General features: G+C 46.2%; 1 protein-coding gene across 1 annotated transcript in view; it reads right to left on the bottom strand.

Moving 5' to 3' along the window:
• LOC111147698 (kinesin family member 6) overlaps positions 1-22,336 on the bottom strand; it is a 458,201-nt gene that overhangs the window by 91,975 nt on the left and 343,890 nt on the right. Inside the window, exons 14-15 of the mRNA XM_022503930.1 lie at positions 20,387-20,495; positions 9,486-9,541 (exon numbers count right to left, since the gene is read on the bottom strand). Of these exons, the coding sequence (XP_022359638.1) occupies positions 9,486-9,541; positions 20,387-20,495 (165 nt within the window). The remainder of the gene's footprint in view (positions 1-9,485; positions 9,542-20,386; positions 20,496-22,336) is intronic.

The raw sequence follows: 22,336 nt of genomic DNA, 5'->3' as shown, positions 1-22,336 counted from the left end.
AAAAAAGGAAAGCCTCCTTCCCTTGACAGGGTATGGAGAGGGCCCTCAGCCTGCAGGGATCACCTACTTACAGATATGTGCCCACCACTCCCCCTCCATGAGCTTCCTGGTTTACATAAAAGTTGGCACTCATCTGCAGACTTATTCTGATATCCAGATAACCGTATTGGCTGGCAAAGTTATGTTTGTAGTACTTGTAAGAAAATTATCATGTCGAGGATGTACATCACTGCTATGATGAGATTAGATGCATCAGCTGCCTTCTGAAAATCTGAAATGACTCTCCTGTGAGGGGAATAAATTTTATTTTAAGGCATTTCATTAAACCAAATAGGTGTTGGGAAAATTGGTTCTTTGCAAAAGATTCCACTTTGAGCCTTAGCTGATGCCATGTTCCACAGTAAAGCCTAAATTAGTTGAGTGTGAAAAATAGACAATAAAAGAACTATAAGAAAATTTAGAAAGCTTTAAACAAATACTCGGCAATGAACAACCCATAGTTATTATTGTTCCAATGACCCTTTCTAAGTACAAAAGCAATGAAGGAAGTCATAAAAGAAAAGATCAATGAGAGACTGTGGACTCTGAAAAACAATCTGAAGGGTTTGAAGAGGTGGGGGGGTGGGAGGTTGGGGGAACCAGGTGGTGGGTATTGGAGAGGGCACGGATTGCATGGAGCACTGGGTGTGGTATAAAAACAATGAATACTGTTATGCTGAAAATAAATAAAAAAAATGATAAAAAAAGAAAAGATCAATGGGTTTGAGTATATAAAAATAACAAAATAAAACCCTATATATTATAATACACTTTACAAAGATTAGTCACTGTACTGTTGGTAAACCACAGGCAAAATGGTGCACTGCTTCCTTCAGAACTTGCAAATGAAGGCATTGATCGAATCTTGTAAGAGCTGAACTAGCGAACATCTGTACACAGCTGTAAGACAAAGCCCAGAGGATACAGGGTGTCAATCCCTGTGCCTGCTCTACCAATCCTCCTTTTAAAAAAGAAACCTCTCCTGCTGCCTAGGTGGCCTTTTCCTGAGACCTCTTTCCCTCCCTGGCTGCCCAGACCAGCAGTGGGTTTCTGACCTTAAGACAGCACATTCTTCAGCTGACCTGCAGCTGCTGTCCTGGAGGCCTAGAAAGGATAGAGCACGCCACTCAAGTTCTCTTTCCCGTAACTCTGAGCTAAGAAATAGGCAAATAATGAGCCCATTCACCTTAGGGACAGAGTGTTAAAGGATGCTTTCAGGTCCAGCTGGGGCCAGAGCAAACCAAAGATGAGAGAACAAGGCCTATGGTCAGCAAAACCGGCAGGTTGCAAGAATAGGCATGCGAGAGGTGGCAAGAGACCCTAAGGAAGTCCTGGGGAGGGTGCACTGGGCTCTAGAGCCACTCTGGTTCCTGAAGTCCCCCTGGGTCCTGGTTCTGGCTCCCATTTCAGCTTGCACAGGTCTCAGCTCTTATTACTACATACTGAGTTGATTTTTGCCTCCTAAGCCTGAGCTAGCTTGACTGGGTTTCTAGTTCTGAAAATTGAAAGAACCAAACCAGAAGGGATTGTTTCTAGGACCCAGAGCACAGTTCAAAGTGATGTGGACTTCATCCTTGAGAGGTGGGAATGGGAAATAATTACAGGAAGTAGCACCCTAATGAATGGTGTTTTATCTTTTCTGGAGAAAGGGTTCTTTTGCACAGAAGGGGCCTGGTCAGCCTGGGGACCGACTGTAATTGCTCTAGGGATATTGGCTCCTGTGGGCAATGGACACCTTGGGAGGCTTCACCACGACTGTGAGAACTTGTCTCTCAAAGCTTTTTTCTTTGTTTTGATTCTGTTTGTGCTGAGGGCTGCCTATTTACCAGCCTTCCAATAACTAATCTACTTTGTTTCTTAAGAGAAGATGCCCCAGACGGAGGCAGTTTAAGAGCTCCTGTCTATAAAGGAACATCTTCCATGGTCCATTTAACACTTGCTTCTTCAGTTTATAGTGAATTTGATTGGCATGACTTTCCTGAACCCATCCAGAAAGGCCAGATACCAGACGCTGGTCCCTTCATTAATGTAAGACCACCCTGTCAGGATGCCAGGAGAGCAGTCATCCATCTTTCTTGGCTGTCATTCGAACCAAATCATGGCTTCCTTCCTTATACATGACAATTATTAGTGTTACCTCTTGTCAGTAACATACTCTACAGCTCTCCAGCTTGCTCAGATCATTTTTGTTTGTTTGATCTCCAAACTATGACAGCAGAGCACTCAGTCCATTCTGTGAAGACATCAGTCATGCTGGTTATGGGCTGTCACACGTAACTGCCTGTCTTGGAGTTTCAGTGTTCCAGATTGCTGCAGGAGGGACCTCGAGAAATCAGCTTCGCCCTTTTGGTTTCTAGCTGCCCTGAGCCATCTCAGAAAGAGGCCCACCTCTCCTGTTTCTAAGTAAGATTCCTAGAGTCTCTATCCATTTAATTACCTTTTGGACACAATGTCTTTTCCCACGGTGAACTGTGTTTTCTTTAATACAAGTGAAAATTATCTTCTTCCTTTTTCAGACCGTTGAAAGGTGAATTACGACTTGTTGGTCCCTCTGTATGACATTGTGTCATATACAGTCAGCTTGCCTATGACTATGTTCCTTTGGCAGAAATCCACATCACACAGGAGCCTCATCTGCTCATAAGGGATTTTTTCACTAGTAAGTTAATGTTTTTGCACAACCAGGAAAAACATCACCAAATAAAAAGCCAGCTTGCAGAGCTGAGCCCCCTTGGGCTGTAGAGAAGCAAGGACTGTACACAGCGTTCCTTCTCTTGGTCTAGCATGGTCAGTGGGCTTTCTTGTTGTGCGGCAGTTCCGATCTTTGTGGGTACTGGTCACATTTCCGTAACTCAGCACCTCAACCCTTCCTGACGCCCCCTCTTCTATCGCAAAGCCTCAAACTGGACAACAAATCCGATGTTTTAGATAGTGTTTCCCTATCTAAATTTAACGCTTCCTTCTGTTTATAACATTATTTTTATTATATATAGCATTATTTTTATTATAATTGGTTTCATTAGAGCTCCAGTTATAAAGTTGCATGGGTTTTGAGAGGTCGCCCCAATCTCAATTTTCTTACCAGCCTGGTTATTTTTTCACATGTAATTCTGCATTTCTTCCATCATAACAGAAGCACTGATACTTAAAACAAGCTTTTTAAATTTCCCGTGCACAGCTATCTTTTGTATAGGATAAATCACTTTAACTGTTATCTTTTCTCATAGGACCTACAATTCATTCCCTTACAGATATTTTTCTGTTTCAAACCACAGACACATTTCTGAAAGGTCTGTAGTGAACTTGGTTGTTGTATGCCCAGCATTCCTTCCTTTGGAGAAAGAAAGCTCTTCAATTCCTCACAAATCTTGTTCAGTTTATGTGGTGCAGGCAGATTAACCCCCCACCCCACCGCAACCTGAGGAATGGGTGGAGCTTCCAGGCCCAACCAACAAACATGTTTCATTCCCCTTGGCTGGAGGGATTGCTTTAGGGATGGACACATGACTTAAGCCAGGCTAAGTGTCCTCACTCCAGGGACTTTTTGCCAACTTTGTTGGGAAAGATCGCATTTACTGGGATTATGAATTCCTCAAGCCATGTAAACTGAGATTTTTCAGGGGTACCTTGTCACTAAGTGGGGTTAAGCCATCAGGGAACTTAGTCAAGTAGAACCGAGACATGGAAGGAGGGGTGGGGCAGGGGAGGAGAAACAGAAAAGGAAGAAGAGGAGGAGGAGAGAAAGAAGGTACATGTGAAGCCAACTGTACTTCTTCCAGGTTACATGAGACAGTAAATTTCCTTTCATGCTTATAGCCAAACATCCTGGCCAAATGAATTGAGTTTTTTTGATAAATGTAGCTTAAAACAATCACACAAATACTTTAAAGCACAGACAGAGCTTGTTATTTAAAATAAACATGTGGTGAACTGTTTCATAAAGCCAAAGATCTACTCATCCCCTCAGCTGCTTTTCTCTGAACCATCTCTCTCCTCATGGAGCAAATGCAATGTGCACAAGGAAATGCTGGGCAGAGCGGAAGTCTTGGCTTCTGTGTTTCTTAGTTTTGAGAATATAGTATTTTCTCACTTGGTGGTAACATATTTTTATCCTGTGGTCACTCATGATTTCTATGTCTGCCCTTAATCAGGCTTTCTCCAGTGCTTATTGGTTACTGTTTTACACGAAGCATAAGTACTTCATGACACTCATTCCTACTACACCTCATCTAAGTTACTGCTTTAAATTCTCTCATGTTTCCTGAAGCATCAGTAAACCCACTCAGTTGTACGGAGCTTGAAAATACAACCCCACTATTCCATTTTCTAAACCACTGAAGAGAATGGTTGAAACCCATGTGGGACACTGAATCCTACCGGGCTTGCTGCAAGTCCATAGCATATTTCTGCAAACCGGAAAAAGTCATCCCTTCCTAAGAGCAGACACAAGCCTGGGCTGGTGCACATGGAAATGACAGCAAGGGCAGGCTGAGTTTCAGGTGCCACCCGCCCCTGCAACTGAGCCCCAACAGGCACAAGACAACCTATCGTTAATCATGTTACAAAGACCCTTTTCATCTTCATGAGCTGTGTGTGCATGAGCTAGGCTTAAGTTTGAGTCTTTTGTTGGGTACACAGGATAAAGGCCAAAGAGAGACCTGAGTAACATCTGAGAAAATTTTAAACTCAGAAACAAATGTCAAAGTCAGATCAATCTGAATTTATGGAGATCATAAACTGTATTTAAAAGTTTTGGAGGACGTTAGGAGAAGGAAAGGAAAAGTGAATTGGGGGAAATCGGAGGGGGAGGCGAAGCATGAAAGACTGTGGACTCTGAGAAACAAACTGAGGGATTTGGAAGGGAGAGGGTTGGGAGGAAGGGTGAGCCTGGTGGTAGGTATTGAGGAGGGCATGTATTGCATGGAGTACTGGGTGCGGTGTTTAAACAATGAATCTTGGAACACTGAAAAAAGTAAAATAAAATAAAGATGTTAAAAAAAAGTTTTGGAGTTGGACAGAAATGAAATTTGATTCTCACTTAGTCACATAGCAGGAAACCTCATTGAAACTTCATTTTTTAAAATCTGCAAAATAATGATAATTCCCTATTTCATAGAACCTAGATTACATCAATGTTAAGATTCATCTTCATTCTAGAGGTTTGTAAACTGTGAAAAAATGGCCAAATATATCTTGATTTTCAGATGCATTAACACTAAAAATCATGATCTATAATATATGACATAAGGTAATACTCCCATCCCCCTGTAGGTCATGGCTCTTCTTTGCGAGGATTAAATGAGATAGTGTATGTCAAGTTTTGGCATGACACAGTCAGTGCTTAATACATGGTGGAAGCTGTTGTTGGGGCAGTTGTTAATTGGGACTAGTGACAAAGAGCAACAAAATATATACTTAATTCAGGTCTTCATAATCTAGCAAAATGACCCAGATGTCATCTTTCCCCTACTCCTGGATAAGCTACTAGAAACCAACATGCACCAACAGGTCCAAAAGCAAACCTCAAGGGAAGATCCCAGTACAGAAAGGCACACAACTGAAAATCATCCTATTTACCCTGCTGATGGAGACCTGGATCTGAGAAATGTTTTTCTTAATGCCCAAATATGTAAGAGAAACATTTTATAAAAGAGTGTTCTTCAAATGTGGGGAGGGGTGGCTGGGGTTCTTTGAAGTTGAGTTAGGAGAAAGAAACCTTCCAGAGCATTTTGTTAGCTTTCTAGCATTTCCCTTTACCTCCTGCTAACAGCTACTGCCATTACATTTTCTGTGACTTTTGAATTGATCACTGATTGGCCCACTAGTGAAAACCCTTCTGTGTGGCACCCTGTGATGTTAGCTTTCGTTTAGGCCTGGAGGGGTCAGTGGAAGATGAAGAGGTTGTCAATCAAGCCCTTTCCTCTCTCCTAAAGCAGCTGACTCCTGGACTGGTCTAGGCGTGGGCCTCATGCCAAAGGACAGCCCTTCATTGTTCCTTGTTGCCAAAGACAATGCTGCCAGTGGTAGAACACTGATGTAGAAGAAGGAATGCCAGAATTCTAGCAAGTGAAAAGTGGCCTGGTTGATGCCACTGCTTCTCACACAGTCTATCTTCCTTCCCCCCAGTTTGGGCTCAATTGCAGTTTCAGATATATGATGAATGGAAGCAGGGCATATGTGAATGTGTCAAATACACAGCCCAGGTGGTGAAACGCAGTCTAATGCTCTTGTGTATGGGACACATAAATACAATGAAGACACCTCTTCTACAGAAGCAAAGACTCTACTTTTTTGGGGGAGATTCTAAATTGGTTATTTCTTCCATTTCTGATTTCAACTGATTCGACATCAGAATTGATGTAAATGGTGTACAGAAGAGGGACAGAAAAGGATTTGGTGGCAAGAGTTTATCCACCTAGTTTGTGTTGGCTTATTACAAGAAAAGAAAATAACATGGGAGTTTTGGTTGACTTATTATGCCATGTAAAATGAGATATTATGTGGTTATAACTGAATTGTTAGCCTTTAGGAATTTTTGAGGATGACACTCAAGTGACAGTTCTAGATCACAATGTCAGAGAAAAATTACCCAGGAAGGAACCTGAACTTGAAACACATGGGCTGGCTAATCTGTAGTTCACAAACACAGTTTTCATTTCCTCTCTGTAGGCCAATTCCATGTGTACTCCACAGCATCCCATTCCTGCCTCAGGGTCCAGAGGCAGGATGTGGCACAGTTTGGGAGCAGAGCTGAGTCACCATCCTGCACATGTGATGGTACAACTGTGCCAAGCTCCCACCTCCTGACTTTTAGATTCACTAAGTCTAAGATTTCAGTCACTGGGAACTAAAAATTCCACTTGATTTAATTTCTCCCTAGGAAAAAGTGTGCTTAGAAAGATCACAAATCTCCTGAAGTCAGTTTCCTTCAAGACTCCCTTGGAGATTTTGAATTTAAATGTGTGTACAAGTTCCACCTTACACTTCCTTAATCTTAGCCTTGTCTCTGACATGCAGTGATGGCAGGCTGCTTCCTGAGGTCATGGACCATGACAGCTTGTTCAGTAATAAGGCTGAGTATCAGTGATCCACCTCACCCGGGCCCCCTTGGATCAAATGCACATTAGGAAGTTGGGTGGCCAGGGGATGGGTTTTAGTCTGCTCTTTGCATAAAGTAGGGGAAGAGTGACATTGGGACTATTGGGACCACTAAACTAGCTACTTTCTTGGTAGTGGTGAATGCTTGAATCTCAACACTGGTATGAGCTCTGCTTGTTATGACCCAGAAAAAACAAAGGTCCACTTCCCAGGGTTTCTGCTGGCATATCTGGACCCTTTGTGTGTCCAGATCATCCTCACTGAGAAATAAATTACAGCCACCCCTCTACCCTCAGAACCTGGCTCTTGGGCAGGGCACAACCAGCAGAGCTGTAGGTCAACGTCTGACTTGCCTCCTCTTGAGAATGTGGCAAACCAGATCTATGAACATGATATTGCACCAAAACTAGGGAGAATTCAGAATTACTTGTGACAACCACCTGTACTCAGAGTGAAAAACTATATTAGTATAGGCCATTGGTGTCTTTCATCATGAGTCTATTTCATTAGTGTCGGAATGAACACTTTGGTTTTATTTTGGTTGAGAGAGATATTTTTCAAGAGAAAAACTTCATATTACTTTTTGGGGAGAAGCAGTTTATAAAAGGTCTTTCCCTCTTATCCCTCCAGGGATAAAAAGAGACCACTGGGTCTTTTGAGTCCCATAAGGCTGATAAGTCCACCCCGGATGCACTGAGGCCTGCTTCTCCTTCCCTCCCTACCTCCCTTCCAGGTCATCCAGCCAGGTGGGCCAGCATGGTCCTGCTGCTGGGCCTGGGCTGCTCCTTAGCCCTCAAGTCCTGGCATAGCTGATGGGGCACTGACAGAGAGCCAATTTCCATATTGGTTTGGGTCACTGACCTTTCTGATAATCAGACCTCTCCAGAAAAATGTACACACCCTTAACACCCAGTTTTCTTTTTCATGCAGTTTTAGGGGTTTGGGAACCCAGGTCAAGAAAGGAGTTTGTAATCTGTTTTTTGCCAGGGATCCTTCTGGCAGTCTGATAAAACCATGGACCCTCCCTCAGAATGATGATTTTTTGGGTACATAGCATGGGGGAAAAAAAGGATTTTAAGAGAAATGAGTTATACTGAAATAGTTATCCAAATTTTAAAACTTTTTGTGGTACAGAAATGTCTATATGCTTTTATATAAATGCATCAAATAATAAGATCAAATGCTGAGTCTAATAACTACCATAATTTTGAAATCCTGATGCATATAAAAGATATTTTTTTATATCTGCCACACTGGGCTGTGAAATGAAAATGTCTGCAATTTCCATGGATGACAGGTGTTGCTAGTCCTACTGGGGTCAGCTGCCTCCATTCATCCCTGAAAATACGCTAAATTGCAGTTAGAGGTTGGTGAAAATAAAGGCTAATTTCCCCCCTATCTGAGTTCCTAGATCTTAGGTTAAGAACCCCTGAGACTATAGAGATTCTCTGCATGGTGTTGGGCATGGCCCAGGGCCTGGCTGCCTCAGGCAGCAGAGGAGAACATGAGACTCCTATTTAGGGACTGAGTGTCTGAAGCTGTTGTAATTTTCCATATTCTGTAGGAAAAGCCAATGGGGACACTCACAGTGGCTTCTGTCCTGCCCTCATGTATAAGGGGAGGAAGATGGGGACAAGGGAGATAGATGCAGGAAGTCACCCTCTCTGGCAAGAGGCAAAGGCACAAGGGGCTGCTCTACAGAGCTGCCCCAGTCTAGGAGATGGGTCCCTAGGTGTCTTCTAGTTTGGGATGAAGGCAACATTTTCCTCTCACTTTGAGGAAAATATGAAGCATACTTTAATTGAGTTTGCCTCCTGCCTTAACCTCATCTTTCCAGGGATGTTCACCTACATGGCGGGGCCCTGCTGGGCAGCCTGTGTCCTGGGAAGGCACAGAGGCTCATTTTCCTTCTCCTCCTTCCACGGGCTTATTGGATGGTGCTGAAAAATGCATGCCTGTGCCAAAAATGCTAAGTATAAGCTTTTGGGGGGTGGGTGTAGAAGTGTTTCACAGCACTTGAAAATATGAAACTTCACTGTAGTCTTGCCTTTATGACTAGTTGAGCTATTGCTGAGGAACACTGGGGGAAAAGCAAAACTTTCTCATTGGGATGCTAGAGCTCAGGCCTTCATGAGGATGAAAAGTTCAAGTTCTAGACAAAAGAAAACACTTTTCCTGATGGATGGTAGGGGAGATGACAAACTTCCAAGGAAAGGCACTCTCAAAGCGGCTTCCTTGGCAGAGATGTCCTGAAACTCGGCCTGCTGGTTATTTGGAGGGACATCATGACCTGATTTTCACTAGGAAAATGGTCTGTGAAAGATGCTCACAGAATAACATCTGCTTACCAATTTTGCTTCTTGTTTCATTTATACTTTCTCCGAGGGCCTTCGCTTCAGAAAATCTGCAGGGAGAAAAAAAAAAAGAACTTGCCGATTTCTGTTCATCCCAAATTATGCGTTAAAAATAATAGATTTCTGAGAACTCTCTAAAATAATTTAAAACTTTATGGAAAGAGAAAAAAAAATCTAAATAAATGACATATAGTGGGCTTAAAAATAGAGCTAAAATTTGTATTAATTACTGGTATTGTGAATTTTTAATTTTTTATCCAGCACAGAATTATGACTTATAATTTTGAGTGTTTTATGATGCAAGGGTACTGGAATAAAGCATTGTAAGATGTTTGTGCCCTACTCTTCTCTATTAATCACATTATCAAGAGCTTTTAGTTATAGTCGAGAATACATGCTTACCATAACTTAAATAACATTTTTTTCTGATTATTAATTAATAGGTCTGAGGCTGGCCAATTATGGCTGGTTGTGAAACACATCCAGGCCTCCACCTACTTCTGTAAATAAAATCGTATTGAACCAGAGCCACCACGATTCATTTAGAGATTGTCTATGGCTGCTTTCAGGTTGCGTTAGCAGAGCTGAGTAGTTGTGACAAAGACTGTATGGCCTGTGAAGCTGAAAATATTTACTATGTGACCCCTGACAGAAGGATGCTGACTCCTGTTGCATATGATGTTAAATCACATTTTGAAAGTATAAAAACAAAACAAAAAAAGATCCCCAATAACCCCTCCCCAGAAATCCGCTCATTTTGAGCTCCAACCAGTCTTTTTTCTACTCATACCAACTCATAAGCTCATACCATCCACATGATTTTGTGCTTTGGTTATTTTTTACATAACAGTACTAATCCCTCTGCACGTCATTAGAAACTTGTCCATTATCTTTTTTAAAATTTTTTATTTTTTTGATTTCTTTTCAGTGTTACAAAATTCATTGTTTATGCACCACACCCGGTGCTCCATGCAATCTGTGCCCTCCATAATACCCACCACCAGGTTCACCCAACCTCCCACCCCCTGCCCCTCCAAAACCCTCAGATTGTTTTTCAGAGTCCACCGTCTCTAATGGTTCGTCTCCATGTCCATTATCTTTGATGGCTGTCTATAGTCTGTTGGATGGTTGTGCTGATGTTTACTCAATGACTTCTACATATTTGCCAACAAATATGTATGAGATGCCTGCTGAGAGCCCAACGTTGCACTGGCAAAGCAGCGTAGGATCTGGTCTATGTGAGAAACATGCAGTCTGGTCCCTTATACATGGGGGACCCTTAAGAAAGAAAGGGAAAGAAGCCTTTCCCTTTTCCTCTCTGCCATGGAATTTAAAGGGCAACTGAAAGGCTATGAAACAAATCCATAATAAATGGCTACAGTAAATCATTGCACTACTGTGGCTAACCCTGGCTAAGCCACTGGGCTATGACTGGGGAGGGGCCTTTCCATGAGTGGAGAGTAGTCAGGAAAGCTTCATGACAAGGTAGGATTGACCCGGCTTTCGTGGATGCATAGGACATATTAGAAAACCCTACCCATGAGTTAATAGTCATTAACTAACGACACTGAGCCAATTTGATTTTTAACGATCTCTTCTCTCCGCATCCCCTCCCCATCCCCCAAATCTTTCTGGGTCCCATAAATCCCAGGTATCATGTTGTTTCGTCTGTTAAGTTCTTTAGTGGTGTAGGATTTTGTTAGAGGAGGTAGGAAGAGGAGGGCATTCCAGGCAGGGGAACAATGTGGGCAGAGGCCAGAGTGCTGCGACAGCCCTCTGCTTGATGAGGGAGAAGTGTGAATTATGTCACTGCTATTTTCCGAGTCTGGCTGCTTGGCTTGTGACTACAGATGGGAAGTTTCCAAGGAAGGGGACTAAATTTCCTCTGTGTTAGGCTTCTTGGGTCTCCACCCCAGTTCCCTTATTAGGCTGTTCAGGCTTGTGACAGATTTATGGATGTGCTCTCTTCAGCTAGGGCCTGTACCCTTTGGGAGAGAAATGCAGGTCCATTTGATGCCACTCAGACTGAATTCGGTTCAGCAGACATTCTCATAAGTCCCTGTGCTGGGCTCTGTGGGCTCGTGCTGGCCTTTGCCTGCCAGACAGGCAGCATCCGAGCTGTGGGCCAGGCCACTCAGAAGACGGGGCTATTTTCATCCTGTAAGTTCTGCCAAGCAGGGGGACTCTAACTGTTGGATGGTTGGCTCTGTTCATCCCCAGAACCTAGGACTCCACAGGGCTTGATAATCAATCCTTCCCTGCTTGGTGAAAGACTCCTGGTGGTGCCTGCTCCCATAGCGTCCACTCACCCATTTGGATTTTCGAGAATCAGGAAGATATGAGAACAAGGTTGCAGAGCTGCTGAAATTCATGTCAATTCTGGAGGAAACCAGAGTAGAGAAAGAAAAGGGGAAGATATCGAGGCAGTTCAGGCCGTCTCCACGGTGACTCTTCAGAGAAGCCCTGACAGAAGGGCCTGGGCTGGCTTCCCCCAAGCCTTGGTGGTGCCCACATTTGTCCTGGAGGGAGCTGCTTCGTGCTGAGGTGAACCCGCTCCAAAGAGCTGCCCTGCCAGGGCTGACAGACCCAGCGGGGGAAGCCATGAGCTGTTCCAGTATCTCCCCTGCAGCTCAGTGCTGAGCTAAAATGGACTTGCCCACTGAAGAGGTGTACGCTGAGGGCCGTGCTGTCCACATGAGACCATTTTCCCTTCACTCTGCACTTGTCACTGCTCCAGGCCACCCCACCCACATGTGTTCCTGATCTCCAGTTGTCAAGACAAATTCTTCCCTGAGAAAGCCCAGCCCCGAGGAGAAGAAGAGGAGAGTGCAGGGGAGGCGGGAGAGATGAGAAAGAAGGTGACCCCCATTTCTGCCACATTTTTCCTTGCCCACCTGCATCTCCATACCTGCCCAGCCCACATCACCCTCAGCCCCCCTGCTTCCCCTCTCTCAGGTCCCAGACTGAGTTCTGATCATTAGGAAAGGGAGACTCCTGACTCCTTCCTGACCTGAAAGAGGCACATTCCCTTACTGAAGTGGCTCAGGGAACTAGCCTGGGTCCCTGGTGCTTGAACCTGTGCTGACTTTCCCCAGGGTGCACTGTTCCTCTGGAGGACAGCCTCAGCTGCTGCTCATGGGGAGTAGGCTTGGTCTATGTCAGGGAGGCTGTACCTTGGGCAGGGCCAGGGACAAGGCTCTATGACTCATCCGGGGTGCCCCTGAGGGTCTCCTCCTGGCACCAAGGCATTCCTATCTGGGAGTCATTGACTGCACTGCTCATTTCGGGAAGGCAGCTTTGCTGGGGGGTATTTCCAGCATGGGGGCTGCACAGAAATCTCCACCTCGGGGCAAGGCCTGGGCTTGGAAGAGAGAAGGAATGCAGTCCTCTGGCTGCTCTTTCACAAGCCTGGCTTCCCGTGACACCAAGCCGTCACTGATCCCACAGCAGCCATGGTGCACCCAGGGCTGTGCTGGATACTGTCCGCAGAGTACAAACCCTTCTCCTTCTTGGCTTCCACGTCACATCAGCCATCTCTTGCCCTGGTTGCTCCTTCTGTCTCCTCTTCTGCAGCTGTTCCTTAGATTCCGTGAATCAGGTGTGGGCAGGGTTTTGTTGTGACCCTCTCCCTGTGTGACCTCTTCTCCCCAGACACCCCATCACACCAGTGCCTTCACTTGTCATCCCCACAGACAGCTCCCAGATCTCCCTCCCAGTCCCGCTTTATTTCTTGACAAACACACCTGAGGAACTGATCGCCACCCCCCCACCCTGCTTCCGAAAATCCCTCTCCTTCCTCTTACTTTTCCTCATCTCACCATCCAGGATGGGCACTCACCCACGTGCTCCTGCCCCTCCCTCCACTGCCATCCTCACTCAATGCATCCATCCCCTGTCCTCCCCTCTGTCCTCGTCCTCTGTATCTCTCACAGCATTCCACCTGGTTTCAGTCCTCCTCTCATTGCTTCAGAGAAGGAACAGTTCCCTCACCCCACCCCATTACCTCCAAGGGACAAGGACTTGAGTGGCTCCCTGCATTCATGCTATCTAGCTTCAGGCCAATTCCCACACTTTAGCTGGTGTGATCCGCCTTCTTCTTTTTCTTCTTCTTTTTTTTAAAGATTTTATTTATTTATTTGACAGACAGAGATCACAAGTAGGCAGAGAGGCAGGCAGAGAAAGAGAGGAAGCAGGCTCCCTGCTGAGCAGAGAGCCCGATGTGGGCCTTGATCCCAGGACCCTGAGATCATGACCTGAGCCGAAGGCAGAGGCTTAACCCACTGAGCCACCCACGTGCCTGGTGCGAGCCTTCTTAAATGCATACCTGATCTTATTAGTCTCCTGCTTAAAACTCTTCGAGGGCTCCCCAGGGACCACAGGACAAAATCCAAACTCCTTAACAGGGCTAAATAAACTCTTCATGCTCTGGCTGGTGTGGACTTTGCCAGAATCTTCTCTAACACCTCCCACCCCCCGCCTTTCTAGGCTGGCCCAAATGGTCTCAGTTCCATCAAGTGGCACACTGGTTCACCTGGGGGCTGTTCCCTTTGCATGGGATGTCTGGCTAATTTTGACCTAACCCTGCCAGTGCAGTAGAGATGTCTCTTTCTCTGTAGGGCTGTGCAGATCAGCAGCCCCATGTGTTCCAGAGAACTCTGAACTTCTGTCATCATGGGCACACCATTGGGAATTGCCTGCTGACATGCTTTGTCCCCTTTCTCAATATCGTAAGCGCCTCGAGGAGAGTGACCACAGCTGTTTAATTCACACTTCTCTCCCTGGAGCTTAGACCGGGGGCACGTACTTCGTGAGCATTCTATACCTATCTGTAGCATGCAAGCGGTAGTGTGTGAGGGAGCACGTCACACAGGCACGGCGTGCAATGTAGACGGCACTCCCTGGGGTGCAGAGACTTGGGCTTGAATGTCCAGATGAATGAGAGTCCTTGTTTGTAAGATTAATATGAGATGGCTCTTGGGGGTGGGTTGATGTGGGAAGTACATGCATATAGATGTCCTTTGTACCTAGATCATGACCACTGTCCGGCAGTGTAGGGACCTGCTTGGGTGATGAACTGTGACATGGGATTGCATGTTGGAAGCAGCAACCACAGACAGGAATGATGAGTATCATCTTCTCAGCAAACCAAGGGGTCAGAGGAAGGATTCTTGCAAGTCCGCGGTCAAGGACACCTAGGATAGTTGCTGAGTTTTTCAATCTTCAGGGGGAATAAAAAGGATGGGAGTTAAGGTCGAATGTCATGTGACTTTCAAGACCAGCAGTTCCTGGGAGAATTCCATCCTGCCCTTGGTTGTGTCAGGCAGAGATATGTCCCTACTGGGGGAGCAGCTGAGGAAGCAAGACACCTGGCTCTGCCCCAGGGCAGTTAGAACCACAGGCAATTTGCTGGGGACCAGGAGCAGCAGCTGCTTTAACCTATGAGCTAAGATGAGGAGCTGGTGTTCATAAGGCACTCAGTCTCTAAGAGCCTTTGCAGTCTATTCCCTGTCACGTCATCAGGGAAGGTTTATTTAGGCCAGTGGGGCAAATATGTTGTTGGAGGGCAAGGGGGTTCCTCTTGACACCTTTCCTAGTCTTCTTGTCTAGAGCAATTAATTTAATATGTTGATTATTTACAGAGTGAACATGCAATACTGTTCCCTATCAGAAAGGAAGAGTAGGCCTGCATCTATGACATTTCCTTCCTCTGTAGACCCATCCCTGACATGGCACCTTAGCTCTCTCTGTTGTATTGCTGTCAAGACCCACCTTTCATTTCCCTTAGCCTTTTCCTTAATACCAATACTTCCTTCTCTATTCCATCTTGTTTCCCATCAAGATGGCTGCCCCCTCCTGTGTCTTGTTGAGCTGTTCCTTTTCTGAGTCTCTAGAAGTCTGCCATTGCATTCTCTTGCTTCTAGGAAGTAGGTCTTGAGCAGTCTGCTTGGCTTCTAAGACTTCCCAAAGCCAATTTCAAAGTATCATTCTCGAGCCAAAGAAGTATTGTTGAGTACTGTTTTTGTGGCCAGCACTGTGTTTAAAAACTATGGGGAGGCTGGGAAGATTCTAATCTAATCTCAGCTCTCAGAGTCCATAATTCTAGTTCAGGAGACAAGGTGTAAATACAAAAAACAAATGGAAAAATAATAAAAGTTAAAATTGGAGTCTAATAGGAACCAGGGAACTCCTATTTGTCATGGATGTTTTTTCCAGATGGTGCCACAAGATTGCTCTCCAGCCTTGGTCTGGTTTTCCTGTTGGTTTTAGATTGCTGTTGTATTCTGTGTTTCAAGGATCCAGTGGAGTAAAGAGGCGCTTTTCTGGGTTGAGTTCACACTATCATTGCCTTTGTTTGCAATTGAAGTTAATCTCCCTATTTATCTCTTCTTTTGTTATTTAATGGAAGTCTGTGACAGAGGGACTCAGTTTGTATCAAAGACCTGCCACAGAAGAAGGTTAGCTGTGTGGTGCCTGGGCACTGGTCTTTGCCAACCATGGGGTCTCCAGCCTCTCTTCATATTACCATGTACTACAAGGATGGGTCATCCCTGAAAAATGTGATTTTGAATTGTAGTTGTCTTCCACTGAAAAAATCCAGCTTAAGAATTGGCTCACCTGCTCTAGTTCAGCAAAGGGTAAACACCCCATTAATGTGCCAGTGTCTTGTTTTTCTTGTCACAGACAGGCAGCATGATCTCCCCCAGACTGGGGACTAGGGCTAGGAGATGCTAGAAATTGCCTGGGAGGACAGCAAAGGGTCCAGGTAAGATGGGCAAGAAAATCTTTCCATCCAGTAACATGGGTGGGTACATGTGAGCCACTGATGGACCCCTCCTGTGGCTCCAAGTCAATCCTTGCACTCTGGGGGAACTGAGCGATCACAAGGGATCCAGGGCCACCAATGGTTCCTTCATTTGGGCTTAGAAGCCCCTTGCCATGGGCTAGAGAGGCTGAGCTGCCCCCAGGCTCTTGCGTGGGTGCAATGAGTCCTTTTGCCAACACAATGTCCCAACATTAGAAACCTGGATGGTAGAGTGATGTGATGTGAAAAGTTGGGAATGAATGGCAGGCCAGGAGGCTGGGGTCTCATTGCTGGGGGCTACCAGAGGGTGAGACTTTCTCTGAGGAAGTCTCCTGGGAGCAGAGTGAGGAAACGCATTTAGCACCATCCTGACTGAAATCTTGTGGAGCATGTCTGCATTCCTAGGACTGGCCAGCCCTCGCGCAGATGGGGTGCATGGTGCTTCCCGTCACCAGGGAGACCAGCAACAGATGCTTGGAGGGGATCAGGGTTATGGAAGACTGCTTTCTGAGGTAAGGGCGGTGTGGAAGTTGCCCCCATTGACACCTGTGGGACCCTATTCTGATGTCTGCGGTAAGAGCGGGGCTTTAGCTATTTCTTTTCACAGAAAAACATTTTCTTTTCATCTTCTGCCTCAAGCAGCTATGAGCATGTAATACTTAGTAACTGAATACTCTCCACGAATGCAAACAAAAGCTCCAATCCTGAGAAGGGAGTAGACTCTGGGTTACACCCCTTCAGTACCAAATATTCCTTTAATGATTGTTACTACAATAACATTAAACAGATGTAGACATTTTTTAAAAATGTGGGCTTGGTCTTCCTGACTTTTCATTTGATTTTAAAAAGACTGATTAACTGCTGGGAAAAACCCTTTCAAAGCTTTGTGTGAGTTTTATTAATTCCTTTGCTCTGTGGCCACAAGCAAGATGGGACCACCAATGTTACCAGCTCATCCTATCTGATTGGATATGTTTCAGCCCCAAAGCACATTTGTCACAGGGTTGTCAGAACCTTACTAGAGTTAAGTGAGCTCTGTATTAAGAGGCTTTGAAAGACCACATCTTCAGCCCTGCCATCCCAACCCACCCTCCCGCAGGAAACAGACATGAACTCTAGTATAAACCAGAACCAGGAAACATACCAATTTCAGAATAATTCCTGGGGTGCCTGGGTGGCTCAGTCAGTTAAGCATCTGTCTTTGGCTCAGGTCATGATTCCGGGGTCCCAGAATCGAGCCCCATGTCAGGCTCCCTGCTCAGTGGGGAGTCTACTTTTCTCCTCTCCCTCTGCCCCCGTCCCCTGCTCATGTTCTCTCTCTCTCTCTCTCAAATAAATAAACTCTTAAAAAATAGAATTCTTTCTAAGCTTGTGTTCCTTAAACTCAAGTGTGCAAAAGAATCCCCTGGGAACTGGTTTTGTCTGTAGAGTTTGGGGATCCTGCCTCAGAGGTTCTGGAGCTCCAGGACTCTGGACGCTGTTCAGCTGTTGGTTTTCAAACCTGCTTTTATGTTGAAATCTTTAGACAAATGGATGCTTAGCTCCTACCTAATTAAATTTGGGTATCTGAGGGATGAGGCCCAGTGTTGGGAGCTTTTACAAGCTCCGTGGGTCATTTTCCTATAAAGCCAGATTTGCCAGGCACTGATTTAAGTTCTGAAGCCCCGGGAAAGGACAAGGCTGAGGGCCCCGTATTGGAGGAGGCAGCTAGTGTGACATGCTCATCTTCAGGCAGACAGGTGTTCTGCTCCAACACATCCAACTGACTACCCCAGAAAATCATGGCTTACTGTGGATATGTGTTAGAAGGTTTGCGAAGGATATGTGTTAGAAGGGTTCATTTGCTAAAACTTGTGTGGGTGAGCGTACAGCCATTTTTCCAGAGGGAGTGTCCCCAGCTTTCACTAGAGGTACTTTATTTTCTCCCCCAGCCCTTGTTTTATTCACTTATTCATTCCCACCGCCCCGTCCTGCTCTCATTCTGCTCCCTCACACAGGTAACCATTTTTATGGTTAAAGCATGTGACAGTCTATCTATACCTTTGGCTCTTCTGTTTGTTTTGGGTGCGTCTATTTATAATCTTCATGAATTGTGTGTTCTTAGTGCTGTCTGTGCTGGTGTGTGTACATTCATCCATTGCTCCTGACTTTATGGGCAGCTTCCCCAAGATTTTACCTCGTTGCTTCCCCGGGGATGGACACCCAAGCTTCGGGCTCTCCTCAGCCACAAACTGAGCTGCTGAGAACATCCCTGCGTATGTCCCTTTCGGAGCCCACAGGAGAGCTTCCGGGGAGACAGACCGGGAAGCGGAAGCACTGGGCCACGGGGGCCGCATGTACTTGCATGGACTAAGAGGGCTGCACCGCGCTCTGGACAGACTGCTCCTGGCTACACCCCTTCCACCATTGCTGGATTCCTAAAGTGATCTGAGACCCCCACTCACAAGGTACCAAAGTGAGAAAGCCAGTGGTTAACCATCAAGTTGGGCCCTCAGTGCTGCTTGCCTTTCCTTTTCTTTTTTCAGCTCTTCCTTCTTTCCTGTTCCCTATGATATCTGTATGAAACCTCTGCCACCCCGTCTGCCACTACCCTCGTGACTCTTATTCCACTTCAACTTCCACGGAGAAAATAGAGGCCATCGCTTCCAAGGGCATCAATGGCAGTCCGGTCTTACCTCGTTTTTCTCTCCAGGCTCACCTCACTGGGATCTTTGAGGCCCTCCTTCCCCAGACCTTCTTCCTGAGGCCTTGCTGTGTCAGTCCTTCTCCTGATCTATCCATCTGTCTGCCTCTCTCTCCACAGGCTTGCTTCTGTGGCCTGCAATATTCACCACTTCTCTCCTGTTCTGAAACAAACCTCTCTTCTCCTTAGGCCTCCCTTTCCCCTCCTTCGAATGTTTGTCGTCTATCACAGACTTTTTGAACACATGTTCATGCGTGCTCCATTTGCTCAGCTCCTTTTCACGTGCTCCCTCAGTCCCAACCCTCTGACCCATGGTCCGTGGTCACCTGTTTGCTCGGTGCACTGGGTCCAGCCTCCTCTGCTTCTTTCTTTCTAGTGTTGGACGCCACTCACAGCATGCTTCTTGGAGCCACCTCCCCTCTTGGTTTTCAGTTCAACATGTTCTCCTGGGTCTCCTTTGCTTCTCTCTCTGTTTCTCAGCCTCCCTCTGCTCCTCAGAACTCCCTGGATCTCCCTCGCTTCTCTCTCAGCCTCCCTCACAGCCTCCTCTCCCTCCCTGCCCTTTAGAGCTTTTCCCCTGTTTCTACCCTCTAGACCCCTGTGTCTCCACCTGTTTTCCTGAGCTTGGCCACTCCTTAGGCTTCCTTGAAGCATTTATAAGCATATGACTCCCAAACCTGGATCTCACTTTAATTCAATGCATTGGTTTGAAAATTTCCAAATGTTTGTGTGCTAAGATCCAGAATCACGTGTGACTCAGTTTAAGAGTTCACAGGCTAGAACATTCTCTTCTGAACTCTGGACCCAGGTACCTGGCCGTCTTTCTGTCTGCAGTCTGCAGCTATGCATCTAACTGCAGATGAGCTGAAACAAATTATGTACCCTGAAGTTTTTTCTAAAGGGTCCAGAGGCCAGCTTGACAGTATGTCAGCAGATGCTGCTGCCCGCTCTGCTTCCGGCTGGAGAATGCACCAGAGGCCTCTGGGTCACAGGCTGTGCACACGTTTACTCCCTTTGAGTAGGAAGCACATGGCTGTAGCAGCTGGAGGGTCCAGAGTTCTGAGATGATAATTTGGTCTACAGACTTTTTCTCCTGTGCCTTTGAGACAGTATGACATGGACAAAGGCACAGGAAGGTAGGAATTAGTGTAACAGGGGAGAACTGGAGACAAAGTTGGTGCTGTCAGTGACAGGCCCCGCCCTGATGTTGCATACCCCAGCAGTACAGGGATGAGGAGGTTCCCATGTAGGAAAGTCCTGCCGGGCTGGACACAATTCACTGTGAAGCTAAATACACGTCAGGCCTTTCTTTTAGAAGTTAGGTTAAGCAAGTTAGGAACAACGGAATAGCAAGTTTCCTTGAGACTGGCTAAGCTTCGGGGGACTAGCGGCCCTGTGAGCCAGCCTTACCTCTGCTTCAAAATCTGCTTGTTATCTTCGATGGTAACGCTGTCAGTGTGGTCCCTCTTGAAGATTTCAAAAGCCTCTTGTCGTCCTAAGGACATTTCTTCTCTCATCCCTGTTTGGAGACACGGGGAAATGGCCTCAGTCATGGCATCAGGATCCCATTAATTTCACTGTCACTTTAGGTGGACCACAAAGCCAGCCCTGGCTCCAAGAGGCTCACAGCAGAGAGGCTCCTGACCAGACAGGTGGCCCTGGGCTCTTCCAGCTGGCCACCGACCCAGCAAGGAGGCCCTTCCAGTGACAACCTGCACCCTGCAGGGCTATGCCTGTGTAGGCATGTGACTTGTGGGGGGTGGAGTTTGGAATGTTTGGTTGGAGGAAATGAGAACCAGAGTGCCAGGCCCTGGATTGCCGAGAACATCTGCAAATGCACTTTCTGCCATCATTCGGTACCACGGCTCTCCCCATTTTCCTGCTATGCCCTGTTTTGGTTTTCTGTTCAATTTCATGCTGGATTTCCAGGCATTTAGTTAAGAGTGGTACAGTCCAGACTGAAAGATACAGAATCTAGAAAATTCTACTCTTAGTCTCCATATAACGACTCATCCTTATCTCCTGTGTCTAGAGAGGGGCCTTGGTGCTTACTCTGAGGTTAGGTTTTCCATTGAAAGATCCATGAGCAGGTTGTGGTGGCAGCTCCTAGGTCATGTCTAACTCCAACATTCTGGGTTGCTAACCTCGCTACTGGGCCCTGCTCAGGGGCCAAATTCTGAAATTCAGAGTCAGGACAGCCAGGGATGGTGTAGTGAACAGGTGGCATTTCTGCACCATAGACCTCTTTCTCCCAGCCTCCCAGAGCAAGGGTCAATGCAAGTGCATGCCTGGGATCCCTAAGTGACAACTGAATACACAGCTGAATTTTGGGTGAATTTATGGACTTGTTTTTTTTATGCCTCTTTTAAAAGTTTTGGTTCCTTTTCCCCATGTTTTCATCCAGTTAATTCTACTTATCTTTGAAGCCCTGGCTGAGTGTCACCAACCCTGAGAAACTTTCCTTGAGGCCCAGGCAGCATGAATCCTCCCTCCATTATGTACCTATCAATGCATCTGTAACACGCACAGCCCAGTAGACACTGTCACTTCACATGACAATCCTTTCTGGTGACAGGCATGTTTCTAGGAGGTAGAGATTACATCTTTGAGAATCCCTAGTGTCTTATTCAATGTCCAGCATTTAGAAGGTGCGCAACAGATGTGTGTTAAATGAATCAGGTCAGGAATGAACCAGGAGTGAAAATGAGCCTCGCTCTAATTGCCACATGAACACAATCCAGGGTGAGAGGGGTTTGCTGTGAGGCCCCAGGTTCCAGAGACCCATTCATATGAGCCACATACCACATCTCCTCCTGCCTGGAAAAAACCCGTGGAGTCTCATCACCAGGCCTCGGGGTGAGGAACCGGACCAGCCCATCTGACACCAATTTAATGATTACCGTTGACAAAAATAGCACCATGAAGAATGTCTGAATGGTGAGGCACACAAGACACCCCACCCTTTTCCAATCAGAAGCAAATGGGCACGTCTTGGCTTTGTCTCCACATCTGCCCTGCACACTCCAGAACTGGGTCGGCCTGGGAACGGGTTTGGGGGGGGGACTCGGAAAGATGAGCTCTACTGTACAAGATGCATTAACCAAGGGACACTTTTCATCCAGCAAAGCCCAGAGGGAGCTGAGGGACTCACGCCATACATCTCCCCTGCCCCTGATCTGTGCCTAGTTCTGACAATGTGTGCTTTTCACTGCTAATGAAACAGCAACAGGGGGTAGAGGGAGCAAATCTCTCTGGAATGGAGTGGGGGTTGAGGAGAGCTCCATGGAGACCACATGGGAGCCTGCCTGGGGGATCCCCCAAATTGCTTCCCACAGAGGAGGTGATGAGAAGGCAGCAGCA

This window comes from Enhydra lutris, unplaced genomic scaffold (genome assembly GCF_002288905.1).
Source record: "Enhydra lutris kenyoni isolate GAN:26980312 unplaced genomic scaffold, ASM228890v2 scaffoldscaffold17, whole genome shotgun sequence".
Lineage (NCBI taxonomy): Eukaryota > Metazoa > Chordata > Mammalia > Carnivora > Mustelidae > Enhydra > Enhydra lutris.
This window is presented reverse-complemented; position numbering and strand designations above follow the sequence as displayed.